General features: G+C 38.2%; 2 protein-coding genes across 3 annotated transcripts in view; one reads left to right on the top strand and one right to left on the bottom strand.

Moving 5' to 3' along the window:
- Positions 1-10,640, top strand: part of LOC138024887 (uncharacterized) — an 11,619-nt gene extending 979 nt beyond the window's left edge. The window contains exons 2-3 of one of the 2 annotated variants that reach the window (XR_011127082.1): positions 7,535-9,498; positions 10,080-10,640. Coding sequence is in view for 1 of the 2 variants with exons in the window: in XM_068872081.1 (XP_068728182.1) it covers positions 7,535-7,966 (432 nt within the window). In the remaining variant the exon portion in view is untranslated. Of the gene's footprint in view, positions 1-7,534; positions 9,499-10,079 lie in introns of those variants that run through there. The other variant, XM_068872081.1, reaches the window with a different exon arrangement.
- An 81-nt stretch (positions 10,641-10,721) lies between these two features.
- LOC138024884 (kelch-like ECH-associated protein 1) overlaps positions 10,722-17,500 on the bottom strand; it is a 6,950-nt gene continuing 171 nt past the window's right edge. Inside the window, exons 1-6 of the mRNA XM_068872075.1 lie at positions 17,008-17,500; positions 14,912-15,094; positions 14,089-14,281; positions 13,224-13,496; positions 11,605-11,677; positions 10,722-11,273 (exon numbers count right to left, since the gene is read on the bottom strand). The exon at positions 17,008-17,500 is cut by the window's right edge and continues 171 nt beyond it. Coding sequence (XP_068728176.1) covers positions 10,886-11,273; positions 11,605-11,677; positions 13,224-13,496; positions 14,089-14,281; positions 14,912-15,094; positions 17,008-17,500 — 1,603 coding nt within the window. The 3' untranslated portion in view covers positions 10,722-10,885. The remainder of the gene's footprint in view (positions 11,274-11,604; positions 11,678-13,223; positions 13,497-14,088; positions 14,282-14,911; positions 15,095-17,007) is intronic.

The following is a 17,500-nucleotide window of genomic DNA, read 5'->3' as shown; positions in this document are numbered from 1 at the left end:
GTTTACATGTACATGGCACTTTATACATCATATGTGGCATGCATGTGACTCAAGACTTGCCAAACATATGACGGAAATGGTATTGTAGCAGAGCTCCGCGGGCGCGTGCACATGGAGCACTGGTCATAGTTAATAAAATATGGTAACCCATCGATGCAAGAGTTTTTGGTTTTATAGCCATAACATCATCAACTGTCCCTATATACGTATATCCCTTCTTACGTCCAACCCTTCCATGTATGCCAATGTGACCAGTATCATGCTAGTTTACAGCATACATCTTTGATATTGGACATCCATGTTTTGATCAATTGACACCTGTCAAAACAAGGTATCTGCTAACCAGTACCACATGACCATATCGCGAGCTCAAGCTTAGAGCTCACTGAGGTCAGCTGTTTTTTTTTTTTAATGTGACTGCTGACCAGGTACTGGTTTTCAATTGGATTGCAGGCTCAACCCAGGTTAACTCACCTAAACATAAGCAAGGCTTCATTTTTTCCATGCATTCAGTAGCTCGATGTGGGTACACGGCCATACTACGTCAACTATAGTTCTTACACAGTCAATGCTTTTAGTGTTCAGGTGGAAAATGGTTTGGAAAATGTTTTCTTTCTCCATTTTTCGCTGATTTCAATCCAGTTTGACTTATCATGATAGCTGTGGTCCACACTGTGGCGGCTATGCAGCTATTCAAGTCAAGCATTGGAGGGATATAAACTTAAAGCTGAGTGCTTATTTTTAATTTGCTTAGACCTGCTTTTTTCTCTGTATTGCAATTTTTGGCATATCTTTAGAAGCTCTGATAAGGTTACATGATGCCTGGAGGACCTATGGCCACAACAGAAACGAAAGGAGAGTGAAAGAGAACGACAACAACAAAAACAGAATACCAGTACTAGGTCATACTTAGTGGAAGAAGTTACTCCACAAATTCTTTCCTTGGGCACTAAACCGTTTGTTATTTTCAAAAAGTGGTTTAATCGGTTTTTCCTTTGTTTAGGAATGAAAACAACTGGAATTAAATAAAAACGATCTGTACTCTTTTAGACATAAGGAAAAGTTGATTTGTTTGCTTGTTTTGCTCTAAAATGCGATTGAAAAAGTGCTTTTTAATCCGTTTGCCCAACTTATTTTCAATTAACCTGCGATCAGGCGTACTTTTCCGTAGACATGGTGGGGAAAGGTACGCCTGGTACAATTTCTTAACAAGTCGTCTGCTCGTAGTCCAGAATCTGGACTTTACTCTGATTGGCCGAAAAACAATGGAGCTTTTGGAGCCTCGCTCCGATTGGTTACAGAATTGCAAATCATACTTCTTGTAAATCGGTTAACATCTGCTGAAATTATGGCCGCCAAGAAGGATTTCAACACGAGTGATGTTTAGGCTCTGTTTACAGCTGCTGTTGCTTCGACTTCAGATTTTTTTCAAAAACCTTTAAAGGAAGAGCGGACAGAATGCATCCGAAGAATGGTTTGAGTAAAAGAAGACATTACAGTTGTACTTCCTACGGGATTTCGCAATAGTGTTATTAATACAGGCCCGAACATTCTGGAAGAAAATGCATCGTTCTTCTTCCACCAACTCGAAAACGTTTGTAGTTGTGGCAAGTCCTTTGGAATATATTCGGAAGCAACAAGTTGTGAATCCAAAAAGAACCGAATAGGACTTTAGGGCTGTCACATTCGGGGAATCAGCCGAGCTTGACAGAGAAATTCAACACTGTTTACGGAATAGCTGAACAATCTGAACACACTTCTAACAAAATGATAGCTGAGTAGCTGCTGCTGAAAAACTAGAATTTCTCAAAGTCCATTTTCCTCATATCTATTTTTATAGCATCTTTTATTGGCATCTCAAATATTCGAGTCTAAATAAAGTTTATTGTCTTTATTATACTGTTGATTACGCCTGATGATGACATGAAGAATTCGGGCTTTTTCTGCCATTTTATCTCGAAATTCTTTGTTCCTTGATGGTTTGAACAGAGAAACCGCGCCAACTGTCAAGCAGGATTTGCAGAAATAGCTTTGATTGCAGAAATCAAAGCCAGAGTGCTATTTTGTTATTTGTCGCATCTTTAAAGACTTGAATCGCAGCGTGCAAATAATTTCCGGTAAAATCTGATTGGCTCACATTTATAGCATGACACATGATAACATCACTCTTGACAGGTGGGCGGCAGACGACTCGTTAAGAAATTGTATCAGGCGTACTTTTTAGCGCCCTGTCTCAAGAAAAGTACGCTTGATCGCAGGTTAATTTTCAATGTGCCTCAACATCTTTTGACCTTGAACTGACAAAGTTTTTTTAATGGGTTCTAATTTTAGCATGATTCCTATTCGTTGGCCATTGACAGTTGACTCTGAAATGGCTATTTTCCTTTTCCATTCGCTCGCTGAGGGTGTGCTTGTTTTCTTTTAAAACACATGCAGTTCAAGAAAAATTTGTTGCTAAACTGGTGAATTCCAAAGTAAATTTCACTTGAAAAGCCAATATTGTACTCATGGCTTCGTGATTCATGCGATATTGGTTTTTAGCATAAATGTACCGTGGAAGGCAATGAATTTTTCTTTAGGAGAAAGCAAAGAAAATTATTTAATTATTAAAGCAGCAACATGACACATCAAAACGCGGACAATTTGAAACCTTTTCACTTTTTGACTGTTACCCTACAGGCAGTAAGAATAAATAACCAGAGAGCTCGACTGCTTTTAGGCTTGGTTAAATCTATATACAGTTGTAATAGAATTATTATTGTTCTGACTTTCAGAAGTTTCTAGTTGTCTCAGAGATGTTCTTTAAGTCTCATAAGACCATTGGAAACATGTAATATTGTTATTTTAGCCTTGAATTTGAATTTTTTGGTGTCCATTTATTAAAGTATCATGGAAGCAATTTGATAGAAATTAATATTAGTGTTGTTCCAAGTTCTGCCAGGTAACTACAAGCCTCAGGATAAAAAATATTTACTTGTGTGGAAGTCAACTTTCATACCATTTTTAAAATAAGATAATGCATTATGCAGTTAACTCAAGCAGATGGAGAGTTTATTCAGAAATGATATTTCATTGCATTATTGCTTGATAAAAAAAGCTGACTCTTCACCAAAATTTCCTGTTACTTACACATGCATGTCAAGTGTGATGAAATACAAGATATGTACTGATGGTTTGTTTCAATTGATACATTGTATTTGTCAAGTGATGAGGATGCTAAGGATACATGTCTTTTCAAAGTGTGACATTCAAGGGTTAATGAAATACAACAACAACTATCTCCAGCAAGGGTTGTTTTAAACCTTTTTAACCATTCTAAGCTTCTTTTCTCTGATTGAAGACTTCAGGCATATGCCATAAAAATGACCAGAAAATGAGGCTTTATTGTCTTTTTTCAATCGCAGGAATCGCAGAGAATGCATTTATAAAATGGGATTAGAGACAAGCAAGCCAAGCATTTGGATAAATCTCTTTTGACCTCTCTAATTAATTTTGGTTATGGCCCTTGACTTTGGAACAAAATGCTTATTAATTTGGGAGTAATAATCAAACTGCAATCTCTTTGAATTAGTTCTAACAAAGAAACGGCTTTACATCTTTCTTACATGTACATGTATTTTAAAAGCATTTCAAATATGTAAGTTTTGAGCAAAAGTATTTCAATCTAAAAAATGACTTTGATCGCATGGTTAAGTAGCAAATAGCTAGATCAAAGGACTTCTTGTCCAAAGCATACCAGCCTAGATTAGCCTTTCCTTCATGTACCCCCTGGCTTGCTTCAATGTAAAACTGTTCTGATAGTAAACAAAAAATGTAATAATGTGTGTATGTATAAAAAGCCAGACAAATCTCAGTCTGTGGCAAATTCTCAGCTATTGCTGGTATTTTATCTCCTCATCAATATGTTGTGTCGTGTTTGTGAAATATGACAGCTGTGATGAAAGTTGTTGGCAGTTATTGTGACAAATATCATGAAAAATAGTCCTCCAGTTTTGATATTAATGTCGGTTGTTTTTACATGGAAGTCTCTTATTGAGCAATTTAAAATATATTTGATATGCAGAATATGTTTACAGTTTTTGTTGAGCAGATGGGTTGTCAATCATTGAGATTAAGTGTGTAGCCACTTCCACTTACATTATGTCAAACAATCGCATGATTGGACATTCACAGAGCACATGTTAGTCAGCCTCTAGGCCCTGATTCGTGCATGTGGGATGTAAAAGATGCATACATATTCAGCTCTCTTCCATTGTGGTTTAGTCATGAAGTGTTTCAGTGGTCGCAGTGGGGTGACATTGTGTACTATAAGGACTTTGTTTGACAAAATCACTTCCATCACCTCTCCAGTTTTCACTGGAAAGGTAACCTCTGCTTTATCCAGTGCTCCAAAGGTCATTATATTTTTATTGATGAAACTCAACCATTTCAGCATGTAGATGTGTGATTTAACCCTTCTCAGAGGTCATATCGTGCAGCTCATCAACATTTTGGCAGAAGCATTACTGGCAACAAGGAAGTTACTGTAAAAGAACACTTGTTTGTTCTTAATGGAGTTGAATTCAAGGTTATTGGATGCAAATGTAAATCCTTTGCAGAGCTACAAATTTATCAGCAGTGTGTGAATTTGTTGTGTACCTTTTGATTTACATATCTCGGTTACATGTCTGTAAAGTGAAAGTTATTTCACAGTCTGTTGGTTGCCATAGTGGACCTGATAGCAGTGGATCTTAATTTAATTGCCATGAGCAGTTCATTGTTTCTTTCAAACTGAGCATCAATATATATTTTGAAACTGTTTGATATGTGGTAAAAGGTTTTGATTTGTGATTTTTTGCATCTATGTAAAATCTTGACTCTTCACCTAATTTATGACTATAAAATCTACATACATGTAACATTTAGCAGTACATTTCTGCCATGCATTGTGTTATGCTATTCTTGGTTTTCACGTGACGTCATCAAAACTAAAAAATAAGAAGAATTATCTGAAGAATTATCTTTTCACAAATTTTCAGTTTGTTAGAGCTTTTCGTCTTGTGATAAAGGTTGAATTTCCAAGCTTTTGCGTGACACGATTCGAGAATGCTGTCACGTAGGTTAAAAAAGTGACTTATCCGCTGAGATTTTGCAATCTGAGCGGTCCTTGTATGAGAACAAGTACTCATATAGCTGTTTATGAGCCCTCAGAAGATGACTACTGGCTTTTTATAGCCTTATAAATTTGAGTAAAACATTTCTTCGAATATCTCCTGCACGAGACATCGCACAGACCTGAACCTTTGCGAGACTGTTTGAACATTCATCTCCTTTTATCTCTTTGATTCTTGACTTTATTTATTGAATTGTTTTGATGATGGTGTGACAGTGAAAACCGGCAATAAATGGTGAATTCAACTTCAATAATTCTTTTAATTAAACCAAGCACAATGTTATCGTTTAGTTGACTGATTTCCCTTGAAACTCTCAAAAGCAAAGCAATTAGCTCTTGAGGTTTTGTTAGATCTGCTGTTTCTGTTTACATGTCAGTATAGATTATTAATGTCACATGTTGGTGTTACGGAGTCATCCATTTAGGGTGTGTGTCATATTACTTTCTTGTGTTTTGAGGCTCTTTGTGATCATCTGATTTGTAGGTATTGATTACAGAAATTAAAAAAATAATATTAGTATGTGAGAATGAGGAATATATTTCAATCTCAGTTTTACAACAAAATATTAATTAAATTCACTCATAAAATATTCTGGAGTTTTAACCACTGCCCTCTTGTTCTGTTTAGACCCTTAATAATCATATTTGTAATAATGTAGTATTATTGATGTAAACAGTTAGCCAGTTGTCGATCCTCAGTGTATGTTCCTGTGATTTCAGGATTGCCAATTTTTACTGGGTTGCCATATGGCAATCCAGTTGAAACCCGAGAGGGATTTTTCCGGTGTTTTTTTTAAAATAATTATTCATTTTTCCTGTGTCAGAAATGGAAAACTTGTGCAATAGGGTCTTTCCTGTCACTCCACTGCTAAGTATTGTCTTTGCGCCCAGAGTCTTCTGCTCATATCTGTGGTAGGTTTCAGGGATTGTAGAAATGCATAGATTTTATCCAGTGGACACTGTAGAATATCTCATTAACCTGTAATGGCGTCAAAGTCGATTTAACATGAATGGCGTTTTAGTGGATCTTTAAACAAAATATACTCTAAGAATGGAACAGAAATTTGATAAACAAGACAGGCGGTGAAAAATAAACATCTGGAATTTTCAAAGCGACGAATAATGGACTTCAACATTAATTGCATCTTTCAGGCATCAAGCCGATCTGTATTTCTAAGTATTTTACCAACTATGTTTTTATGTAGAACACTGAAACCAAATGGCAAATTCTGTGGTACATAACTGTGGTAATTTTGTCTAGTTGGATATGGGTTTAACAAACTCATTGAAGGAATCGAACACCTTGAACGGATCTGTGTTATCTCTGTTGTCTGGCTGTTTATATTCATTTGCACTCAATTCTGTTTTTCCAACGAAAACAAAAGAGAATGTTTGCATAACAATAGAGTTCAATTCCCAGAGGATTGGGCCGGCACACCAACATGGCCTCCATTTCTTTGTTTGGGGAAACCAACATAATTTATGGTGGCCGTGACATAATGTGAAACCCAAAAATTTGGTTGGGAAAAAATGTCTATCCCTATGAATCTGAGCAGTTTGAGTCTTTCAGGTGCATTGGGAGATGTGTTCATACACTTGTATTTTATCTCATGAACTCCAGATGTTTAAGTCGAGTATCATATTGGTGGCTCATTTTGATCCACCAACATGGAGGTAGTTTACAGATCTATTTGTTTCCTTCAGTTTTTCGCCTTTTTCATTGAACGGTTTTAAATTGGTTTTTTTTGTTGCGCGACAGTGAAAATGACCTATTTTTAAAAGAAATAGTGTTCTGTTCCTGGACTGATAATTTGTTAGAGTGTTTGGGAATGAGGATGAAAATTTGAGGAGGACAAACATGTACCAAAGGCAACCCAGTTTACGCTCACAGAGTGCCTAGTTTTGATAGCTCTAAAGCAGGTTTGATTGATTCATGTGGAGACCAATATAATGTGTTTGCAAGCCACCTGTTTTAACCTTGCCAACAAAGTGTGAAGTGTGTCAGCATGCCTTCTACGATGTACACTGAAGCATCTCATTGCTCTTGAAGGCTTTACACGGACATCATTTTGACGAATGTTTTAAAAAATATTAAGGTTGTCAAGATGCTTCTGCAGTCACAGTAATGGACTGCCCCTCCCCCCCCCCCCCCCTCCCACCCCCATTAACAAGTAAATTGCCTGGTGTTTGACAAAGTAAAATCTACTAAGGCTCACTCCTCTGAGTCTAGGTTCGGTGGTTTAAGACGTGATATTCTTATATATCCACTTCCACTGACACTTAAATAATTTAATTATTACAACTCAATCACTTTAACAAAGTATGGAGACCTTTCAGTATGAAACCACTAATGTCATGTGTTCTAAAAATTTGTTGTTCCAGTTGGTACAAGAGAGAATAAAGGAAGTTGTGAGCAATAATGCTCTTGTTTCATCCATAGCTGAAGCAAGAGATTACTTCACTGCAACAACAAAAGCTCTTATGAGCGACGTTGGAGATCTGTCACAGCTTTTTAATGAGAGAAAAGACCATGCACTTGCTAGTGCCACCGAGTTTTGGAAGACATATTGCAAGAATCACACTCCATTAGAAACACTGCACTGCTTAGTTGATGATTTTGTTCTTAGTCACATCAGCTGTGAAGGACTGGAGCTGTTTTCGGAGTATGTTTGGGCAATGAGACCACAATATGGTGAACCAGGCTTCATTATTGAAGCAAACTTTCCACTAGTTGATGATGATGCCTTCCATTTCCATTTTATGGATCAAGATCGATTACGTAGGAGATCAATACTCTTTGTTGGCCAAAGATAAGCTATGTGAGGTAGCCTGTCCATGTTGGTTTCTTATCTTCCCGTAGGGAAGAAGATCCTCTTTTATGGGCTTTTAGGAATACTCCATACCTTCCTGTGGAAGGTCAAGGAGAAATCTGGCACTTGCAAGGATTTAGATGTTACACACTGCACACTCAGCAGACCTGTCAAACACTTGTACTCAAGTTGATCATTGCAGATCTATTGGTCACAGTGAGAAGATCATTGAGTGTTTCAGTAGATGTTGGTTGTTTTGAAGAAGAGCTCCAAGTTCGTAACCCAAAGATCACTGGGCGGCTGCAGGGACTTGCAGTGGTTTTAAATATCTCTATCTTGTTAGTATTTCCTTAAGTTGTATTTTATTCTGTCACAGAATAGAAGCTTACTCTGAGGCATTTGGATGTTACACATGTACATGTAGTATTTTGCTTTTAAAAAGCAGTTTTTGTCATTTTGTCTAAACTGTACAGGTAATCTTGATCTTGTTATGATTACTGAAAGTCAACTAAACATGTTGGAAATAAGTGTTAAAGAGTATGATTCCTAGAACCTCTAGGAAGTGGATTTGAGTGTAGCAATTTTGCAGTATGAGAATAGTGGTAAAGTGATGACGTCACATAAACGAAATTTATGAAATTATGAGATTTACTGAGATATTCTGAAAGAACATGATGAAGAATGGCCGCTTGTCAAAAATCAGCATATTGTTGCAATATGGGGGTAAGATATTAGCTCTTCCATGCTTCAGTAACTCCATACAAATCCTTATAATTTTGTCTTGGTTCTAAACCGTTTAGAACAAAGACAAAATTACAAGGATTTGTATGGAGTCACTGTAGCATGAAAGGGCCAATATCTCATCCCCAAACTGCAATAAGATGCTGATTTTTAGCAAATGGCCATTCTTCATCATGTACTTTCTGAAGATCTTAATGAATCCCATAATTTCATAATTTTAAATATTTGTGACGTCACACTTTACCACTCTATTGGCCTACGGGCCCATTTCTCGAAAATCCCGAAACTTTACAAGCCATTTTCGGGTGTCATAATTCCCTCTTTACCTCAAGAACGGAGAGGATTTTAGTTGTCAAACTTCACAGTGAGTTTGTTTTGTGTTACCTTGAAAGCTTGTTAAAGGGTTGGCTTTCCAAAAACTAGCGGATAGCAGGTTCACAAATGGCTATACTTGGACCCGCAACTTTGCAAATTAAACCTGTGACCTTTAGATTGGATCACCTTTCCTCGTCTGTCTGAGCTGCAACACTCTCTTGAGAATGAGACTTTCAGATTTTACTCTCTGACTAACATGGAGTGATTTTACTTGTCAATGGGAGCTGCTTCAGGAATGAATGGATTAATGGGTTAAGGCCAGACAGGAGCAGGGGTGGATCTTTTTAATTCATCTTGGCAATGGAACATGAAGAGCGGTTTTCAATCTAGACTGTCGAAAGTAATCAACAAATTGCTTTGGTTTATGATTGCTTCACTCAGTGATTGGTTCAAAGTTCTTGCGCCACTTTTTCCAACCTCGTTGCCAGGGTCTCTCATCTTAACGACTTGGGAGAGCGAGGAGAGACCCTGGTAGGGTCTGGTCAAGTGTCTCCCAGAATCTGGGAGATGACAATTTATCCAATGAAGGGAGGGGCGGCTTAGTAAGAATTTTGTCTTTACTGAGACTACAGGAATGCGGAATGTGTTGTCACCAAAACAAACCAAGTTTCACGTGTTGCGGTATGTGAACATATGTTCTTCTGCGGCTATGTCCGGCGATAATAGTTTGTAAACGCCGAAGAAAACATATACATCGTCTGTCATAAGTTGCTGTAGATTGTGCGGTTCAGTCAAAGACGTTTTACTTTGTAAAAATTTGTTCAAGAAGGCCACGAAGGAAGAAGAAGAAATATAACTATAAACATAACAATTATGAGGTAGATAACAAATAACTTGTTTAACTTTTAAAATAAATACTATGTAAAACATCGACAAATTCCTTGTTTAGAGAGGACCCCTCCCTAGTGTTTTCAATTATCACGGAAGCACGTGACCAGACCCTACCAGGGTCTCTCCTCGCTCGAGAGACCCTGGGAACGAGGTTGCACTTTTTCAACCAGTCAGAAGTAAAACCAAAACCAATCATGGCTCGGGCATGCAAATTTTCCTGCACTTTGTGGCAGCTACGTGTAATTACTTAGAGTTTTGATTGGCCAAAGTAATTACTTTGGTTTTGGTTTTATGACAATCGATTGAAACTCGCTCTAACAGTGTGAAAGTACACTGAAATGGTAATTTGGTTGCACTTGATATCAGCAGAATTAACTAGATCAAAGAAAGGAAAGGAAAGAAACTTTATTTCAGTGTCTAATCTTCTAGTGCCGTAGACCACTAATCGGGGACACTGTAAATTGAAATTAACAAGTTAATGCAAATCAAATCAAACTTTGGTTTTTGAACACTTTGTATTGCTAGAAGTCTTGATTTCCAAGGCAAATGTTTGTTTTCTTTGTTGATCTCTTAGAAGTTAAACTGATGAGCATTTGTTTGTGAATTTTGTGCTGATCATTGTCAGCTGACTGTTGGCTGACAATTAGTTGATTGGTAGAACTTTTTATCATTGCATCACTAAACTGTATATTAGGATTCTTGAAATAAAATGACACCTTCCCTTTAAAAAATTATAATTGTTGAAGTTGGTTGACATTAATAAATTATAGCCAATAGTTGTTTTGTAGTCAAGTAAAACTTCACAAACAACATTCTTCTCTGTCCTTTAATAGCAGACTAGTTCTTCAAGTTAGAAAATAAAAGGACATGACAGGTTAAATGAACTAAGATTAATTTTGTTTTGACAATACCAAAGGACCCAAATTCCTTTCTCTGTGAAATTGACTTAAAAGTGCGAAATAATGAAGGAAATTCATCAAGTTGCAGGTTTCCAGCCCACAGCAACCCCAGCTCCACTTCGGCCCAAGTTCATAGTGCTTACTAATCGCCAGCAATCTTTTTCTACAATGTACTCTTCTATTGTATTTAAAAACCCTTCGCCATCGTACCCACCAAGCACAAAAAGTCTATCACAATACACAGTGGCACTTAATGCACTTCTCCTGTGCACAAGAGGTGACATGACCGTCCAAGTGTCAGATGAAGGGTCATAACGTTCCACACTGTTAAGTTGTGCGTCACCATTGTAACCACCAATGGCATATATGTAACCGTGAAGAGAAGCTGCTCCGGCACCACTGCGACGCTCCGCAAGTGGAGATACTAAGGTCCACAGATCAGCATCAACATCATGGCATTCAACACTGGTAAACAAATGAAAAAAAGGAGAAGTGATTAATTTTAAGTTACGACTTGGCAACAGAGCAAGTCTCTTAACCATACAATGAAAAGTGTCAATCTTATTCAATATTATTTCTCCAGGGCTAGAGCACATGAAAAAGGCACAACTAAGACATGTTGTCTTGTCACAAAGAAGCCTTGCCGTGGGTTGACAAAAATCCTTGATTACTTTGTACTAGTATCTTGTCAGTACAGTATCTTACTGTATGTTGTTGTGATTTGAAAAGTATTACGAAAATGTTGATCATGTTAATCCCTACAATAACTGATATGAAGCTGATTCAAAGAAACCACCTTCTGAGCCTGTTTCCTCCATCAAATCCTCCAATAGCATAAAGCCTTTTACCAAGTACTGCAACGGCAACACCTAGTGGAAATTCAAGTTGTTTAATGTTATGAAGGTAATCAATCGACTATGATGGAAAAGAGGATGGTTACACTCAAACTTTGTTTTTAAACCTGTAAACTGGAACATTTTTAGCATTGCTTTATGTCAGAGTTTACGTCCTCTTGTACAGGTCTCTAAATTCTGCTTAAGCATAAGGTTCATGTTTGCTTGAAAAAAATATACGGGTAATAAGAGCCTGATCACAGCTGGTTATTGTTTTAAAAGTTTGAAGCTGTAATTAAATTCCTTCAGATACTTCAACTGCTACTATGATCAAAAAACTCACTTCCCTTTTTCCTTCAGATTTTAAAAGCGTGTTTGCTTCACACCTGACTGGCAAAATTTTGACCTTCGAATTTTATCCGAAGACTGTTTTTTTTAGTCCGAGTTTTCGAAATTCCTGTGCTGCATATTAATTTAGGCGCGCGCACACACATTGCATTTTTAAACTAGTGAGTCTTTGACGTCATCTTATCCTCAATCCAGCTCTGTCAAGATTAGTAATGGCAGACCATTAAATACAAAAATCCCAGTCAAAATAAACAGGACAGTATCTTTCTGAAATGAAGGTTTAAAACGCCTGTCACTTAGTGTTCAGTTAACTCAGTTTTGAAATACAGAGCAAAAGTAGAATTGATTTTTGGTCATAGCAGCACTTTACTGTGTTCTCAACATTGTGCTTTTCAATGATTCCATCACAAACAAAATCTAACACATCTAAAGTGGTTCAGCATTGTCTGTACTTTTATAAACAACGATATTCGTCATCACAGTGGTCAAAATGTTACAAGTGTGCCGAGTGAGTCCACAACAAATTTCACCACTAATTGTGATGACCAATATCATTGTTGATCCGATCAGAATACAGACAATGCTGAACCACTTTCAATGTGTATTTTACCACAATATTCAATGCCAAAGAAATTGCTTATTTCAGAGTGTGACACAAAGAAGGGACAAATGTTGTCTCAGGGGTTTCAGTAGAAGCCGGTTACCGGCGGTATACCGCCGCCTGCTTTGCCTCACACCGCCGCCTAGTTTGCCTTGATTTTCACTAAAAATGCTATCATAAACTTGTGAAACTGCCACCTTCAATGGGCTATCATGGACGGCTATTTCAGAAGTTATTGAAACCCCTGGTTGTCTATAACTTTCTCGCAATATGATTGGTTTATTTCTCAAAATGAGCATTCCTGATTGGCTATTACATTGTGTGACACGAGCAGCGTTGCCTAGACTCATCAACAACGACAAATTATCCAATCACATTGCAAGATTACAAGCAATTGTGGTAAAAAATATTATTGATATACCATGTAAATACATGGTCAGTGTGCCTCTGGCAAATCACGATCGCATGTGATTAGCAAGAAATACTGCCCTCCGAGCAGCTGAAGAGCAACAAAATGGCTTTATGCAACCACAATAATTTCACCTCCATTTTAGTGACTGGTTGCGACTTACTGTATGTCACTAATTTAGATACATGTACTATGCATTCGTACTCAAAAATGAACTTGCCTACCTATCCTACAAAAATTAAGTGGCGTCACTCTTGTCCATTCATCCTGATTTGGGTCATATCTCTCCACTGACGTATGACACGAGTTACCATTCCCTCCACCAATAGCATAGATATACCCTTCACTCACAGCCACACCCAACCTGTTGCGTGGGACACTGAGTGGTTTCATAGACCTCCAATCATCTCGCAAAGGGTCATACCGGTCTACCGAGGCAGAGTCAATGTTTCCTGAAGAGGTGTTATTGCGGCCACCAATAATATACAGCATGCTGTCTGCAAATGCAATTTACAGCACTTAACTTTACAACCATCATAAGAATTTAAGTGTCACTGTGGGTACTGTTTTGGTTTAGCTGCATTCAAAGTGTTCGCCCAGTCAAGTGGTCATCACAATCAGCTTTGAATCAAGAGGTCCCAACTCTACTAAAAATAAGTTAAGCATAGTTCAAAAAATAAAATTACAATATTTTGATAGATTAAGATTAATTTTATGAATGTGCAGTTAGATTGTAAGCTTCAGGAAAAATACTATTAAATAACCCATTGATGAGTAAAATCATCCAGAGGTAGACAGTCTCGCTCCAAGGAGTCAACAGGTTAAAGGGAGGGGAGGGGAGGGGAGGGGAGGGGAGGGGAGGGGAGGGGAGTGGATGTAATGTTTAAAGAAGAGTCCAAGCCAGAAACTAATAACCTTTCCAGAAGGCTGTTTACTGGGTTGAGAACGGCTAAGTTCCTAAGGAACCGTGGTTTATAATGACTTTCTTGTCTCAAAAATCTCTCCTTAGGGGGTTAACTGTCATTATAAAAATGGTTCTATTTGCCTGAGGGGACTTGCAACAAGTCCAGAAAAAAACAAATTGCGTACCAACATAAGCTGCTCCTAATCCACTCTTTGGGACAGCAAGTGGAGGAAGTATTGACCAAGTTAGTGTCAGAGGATCATAGCACTCCACAACATCAAGGGATCTACGCAAATATCCTCCTGCAAAGAAGACGACTGTAGGTCCTGGAGGACGCCTTTTCTGAACTGTCGTTGAGGTTGATACTCTTTTTGTCCCCTGTCAAGAAAGCAAAATAAATGATTTCAGTGACTTTGAAAGGTTCACATCAGGTCAACGTACAATAGCCCGACATCACCGCCAACAAGGTAGCCTTATGTCCAATTTCTTTCAAGGGGTTCCGGGGGCATGCTCCCCACCAAAAATTTTAACTGCAGTGTTAGCCTTTTGAGCATGACAAAATGACAATTTCCTTTTTTATCAAAAATAAATTTCAAAAGGAAACTAATGGTAAAAGAAATTTAGCTGCTATGACATCAGAAATTCCCAGAGTGGAAACAGCCTCAATTGAATTCCCAGGATACATACAAAAGCACAACAGAACTGAATCAACCCAATAGTCTTTCTCCATTTATATCCACTTAATTGCAGCTGTAAATACACGTACATTGTAAGTAGGTATGGTAGATAGCTAGATGGATAGATTGGTAGGTAGCTATAGACAGGTAGGTACTAGTCTAAGATTGATTTCCCAGCTTCGTGCTGGTTGATGTAGGCTCAATTTCTGCCACTCTCTTGAGCCTGGAGGAGCATGGTGCCTTTCCCAAGACAGCGACTTGTAATATTGACCCTATGGTCTGCAGAGGCTCTTAAACCTAACTAATGACTTCCTCAGGGTACTGCACTTACTGAAAAGGCTTGTATCAGCATATCTTTAAATTCCGACCTCAGTCCTTGTTCACAACACTGCATCAGTGACTTGAGATAGGAGTTGGAAACAAATGGAACTCGTATGAAATCTAGAAGCTGTTTCAATTCTTGTGTTCTGTTCTGTAGATCATGTGTTACCCATCTCAACATTGCCCCTAGAACCTAAGAGAGAACAAAAAACTTCCACGGTTGACTTGCATTGGAAATTGTGTGGGCTTGCGAAAATGTCAAATAATGAAGTTAATTGAGAATTTTGACTGGTTAACCCATTCACTCCTCAGGCATCCGAGGATGCCTACAGTTGACAAGTAAAGTCGTCTGGCATAAGACAGTGTAAAAGTAAAGTCTCACTCCCAGGGGTCAATGGGTTAACCCATTAACTCCCAGGGGTTCCCCACTGATAAGTGTAAAATACTAAGTATGGCTGGTTCAGGCCGGCTTGGGGATCAAGGGGTTAATTTTTCGAATGATACTTTACTTTCCTAAGTATCAATGTCCAGTTAACCCATTTGTTCCTGAAGCAGTCCCCCCATTGGTGAATATCAATTGTCTGGTATTAGACAGAGTAAAATCTATTATGTCTAGTCTCTTTCTGGATTGAGAAGGTGAAATTGAGTCACTGCCTTGAAGGCAAAGGGAAGGAACTGTGGCAATTCCTTGGACATGTTTGCCTCCAAGATCCCGGTGATCATTTCCAAGCTATATCACTCTCGGAAATTAAAAAGGTAGTAGCTTTTTCAGAGAGAAACCAATAAACATTAAAATCTTTTTATATTTACAAAAGCTTTTTTTAAACGTTGAAATTCATAGATTTATATTTATATTGCAATAGTAATTTCAGTATTGACTCCTTTCTACTTATAAGACTTACAGTTTTTGTTACTATTTTGTTGTTACTTCCCAAAAAAAAAGGGGAGGCTTGAGGAGAGGTTTTAAGGCCCCTTTGCTCATGATTTGTCACTGAACGGGTGGGAGGTGGACTAGTTTAGTATTTAACAAGCAAAGTAAACAGATGAATAATAAGCATCAAGAGGAATAATGCCAGACAGGAAGCCAGGGAGGATGAACATGTAAGGCATGCCTTCAGAAAAAACTCAGTTACCCTTTATTCACCAAAACTGAGCCTCATTGGATGGTTAATCATATCTGGATGGGTAAGATCATCTATTATCAATAACCAGTCGTGAATTCTTGAGTCAAGAGTCAAGATTTGTAATCCATTCTGGACTTACATCCTGACTGGAGGATTGTTTTCAGGCTACTCTGCTTGACCTTGCTTTTTCCTCCCACTTTTTCAGAAAAATCTACTCCTAATTCATTACATGAGGCTGTGGTACTGTGTTCTGGGATCATACATTCACTGTAAAGTGGTCATGGTCATTGTCAACAACAACGTCAACGACAACATCAAGAACAACTTCAACATCAACATTATGATTATAATTATGATTATCCGCCCACCGTAGATATGCAGGAACATACCAGGGTTACTAGTCCTCAAGGTGCTGTAATGTTAATCACACTTGCAAAAAATAAGAATGAAAAATGCATCAAAAGGCAACCATCTACCCTGTTACTCAGGCCCTTCTTTATACGGAGAAAAGTTGACCCGGGTAGGAGGGTCACCATCCCAGCAGAATCAACTTAAGCAAGCATTTATATGAGAAAAAAATTTACCCTTTCGCCTGAGTCAAAAGCTTACTGCCTCAGTTTCAATCACCAGGAGACTGAGAAGAGAGTGCTCATGCATGCTCTCATTATCTTGCCTAATGACCCAGCTAGGCGAGCCAAACTGTTTACATGGAAAAAAGTTGGCCCAGCTATGAGGGTGACCCTACCATTGAAAAAGGGTGACCTGGCCAGGAAGGTCACCCTAAGGCCGAGTCAACCTTTTTTTTTCTCGTGTAAACGGTTCGCTGAGTTTTATATATATGTATGTTAAAGAAAAGTTGGCTCGCCCAGGGTTGCTCGGGTAAGGCAAGTGACCCTTCTACCCGGGACGACAAGAGTTTTACTCATCAGCATTTATCTGACACTATCGTAAATTTCTTCTCAAACCACAAAAAATGTCCCACCTCATCTTCTGACTTAACGTACAGTTCATCGCGCCTTATAAAATCAGTCAACTGCTCCCTGGTCAAGTTTTCGAACTCCTCGCTTTGAGATACTTCCAAAAAGTGACGAAAAATAAATTTCTCCGCTGCTTTGGCTAAATCAACACAGCCGTAAATCTCCGTAAAATCTTTTATTCCAATGCAGTTCGAAGGATCAAGTTGTGATTGCAAGAAGTCACAACACGCCTTTTTGACGGCCGAGATCTGCAATATGCACGCAACGGGAAGCAAGTACTGTACATTTTCCTCTGTGATCCGAATTTGCGACGTGTAGGCAAATTCGATCAAAAGCTGAACACTTTTCGAGTCCATAGATTTCAACGTTACGCTGTCTTGACGGCTTTCAATTACGTCGTTTGTAAACATGGCATAAAAATACGGACTGAACGATGCCAGGACGACCCTGTGTGCGTAGATTTCTTGTCCTTCAACGCAGAGAATAACATCGCACAGT

The sequence above is a fragment of the Montipora capricornis genome, chromosome 11, assembly GCF_036669925.1.
Source record: "Montipora capricornis isolate CH-2021 chromosome 11, ASM3666992v2, whole genome shotgun sequence".
Taxonomy (NCBI): Eukaryota; Metazoa; Cnidaria; class Anthozoa; order Scleractinia; family Acroporidae; genus Montipora; species Montipora capricornis.
The sequence above is the reverse complement of the archived record's forward strand: the minus strand, read 5'-3'. Positions and strand labels throughout refer to the sequence as shown.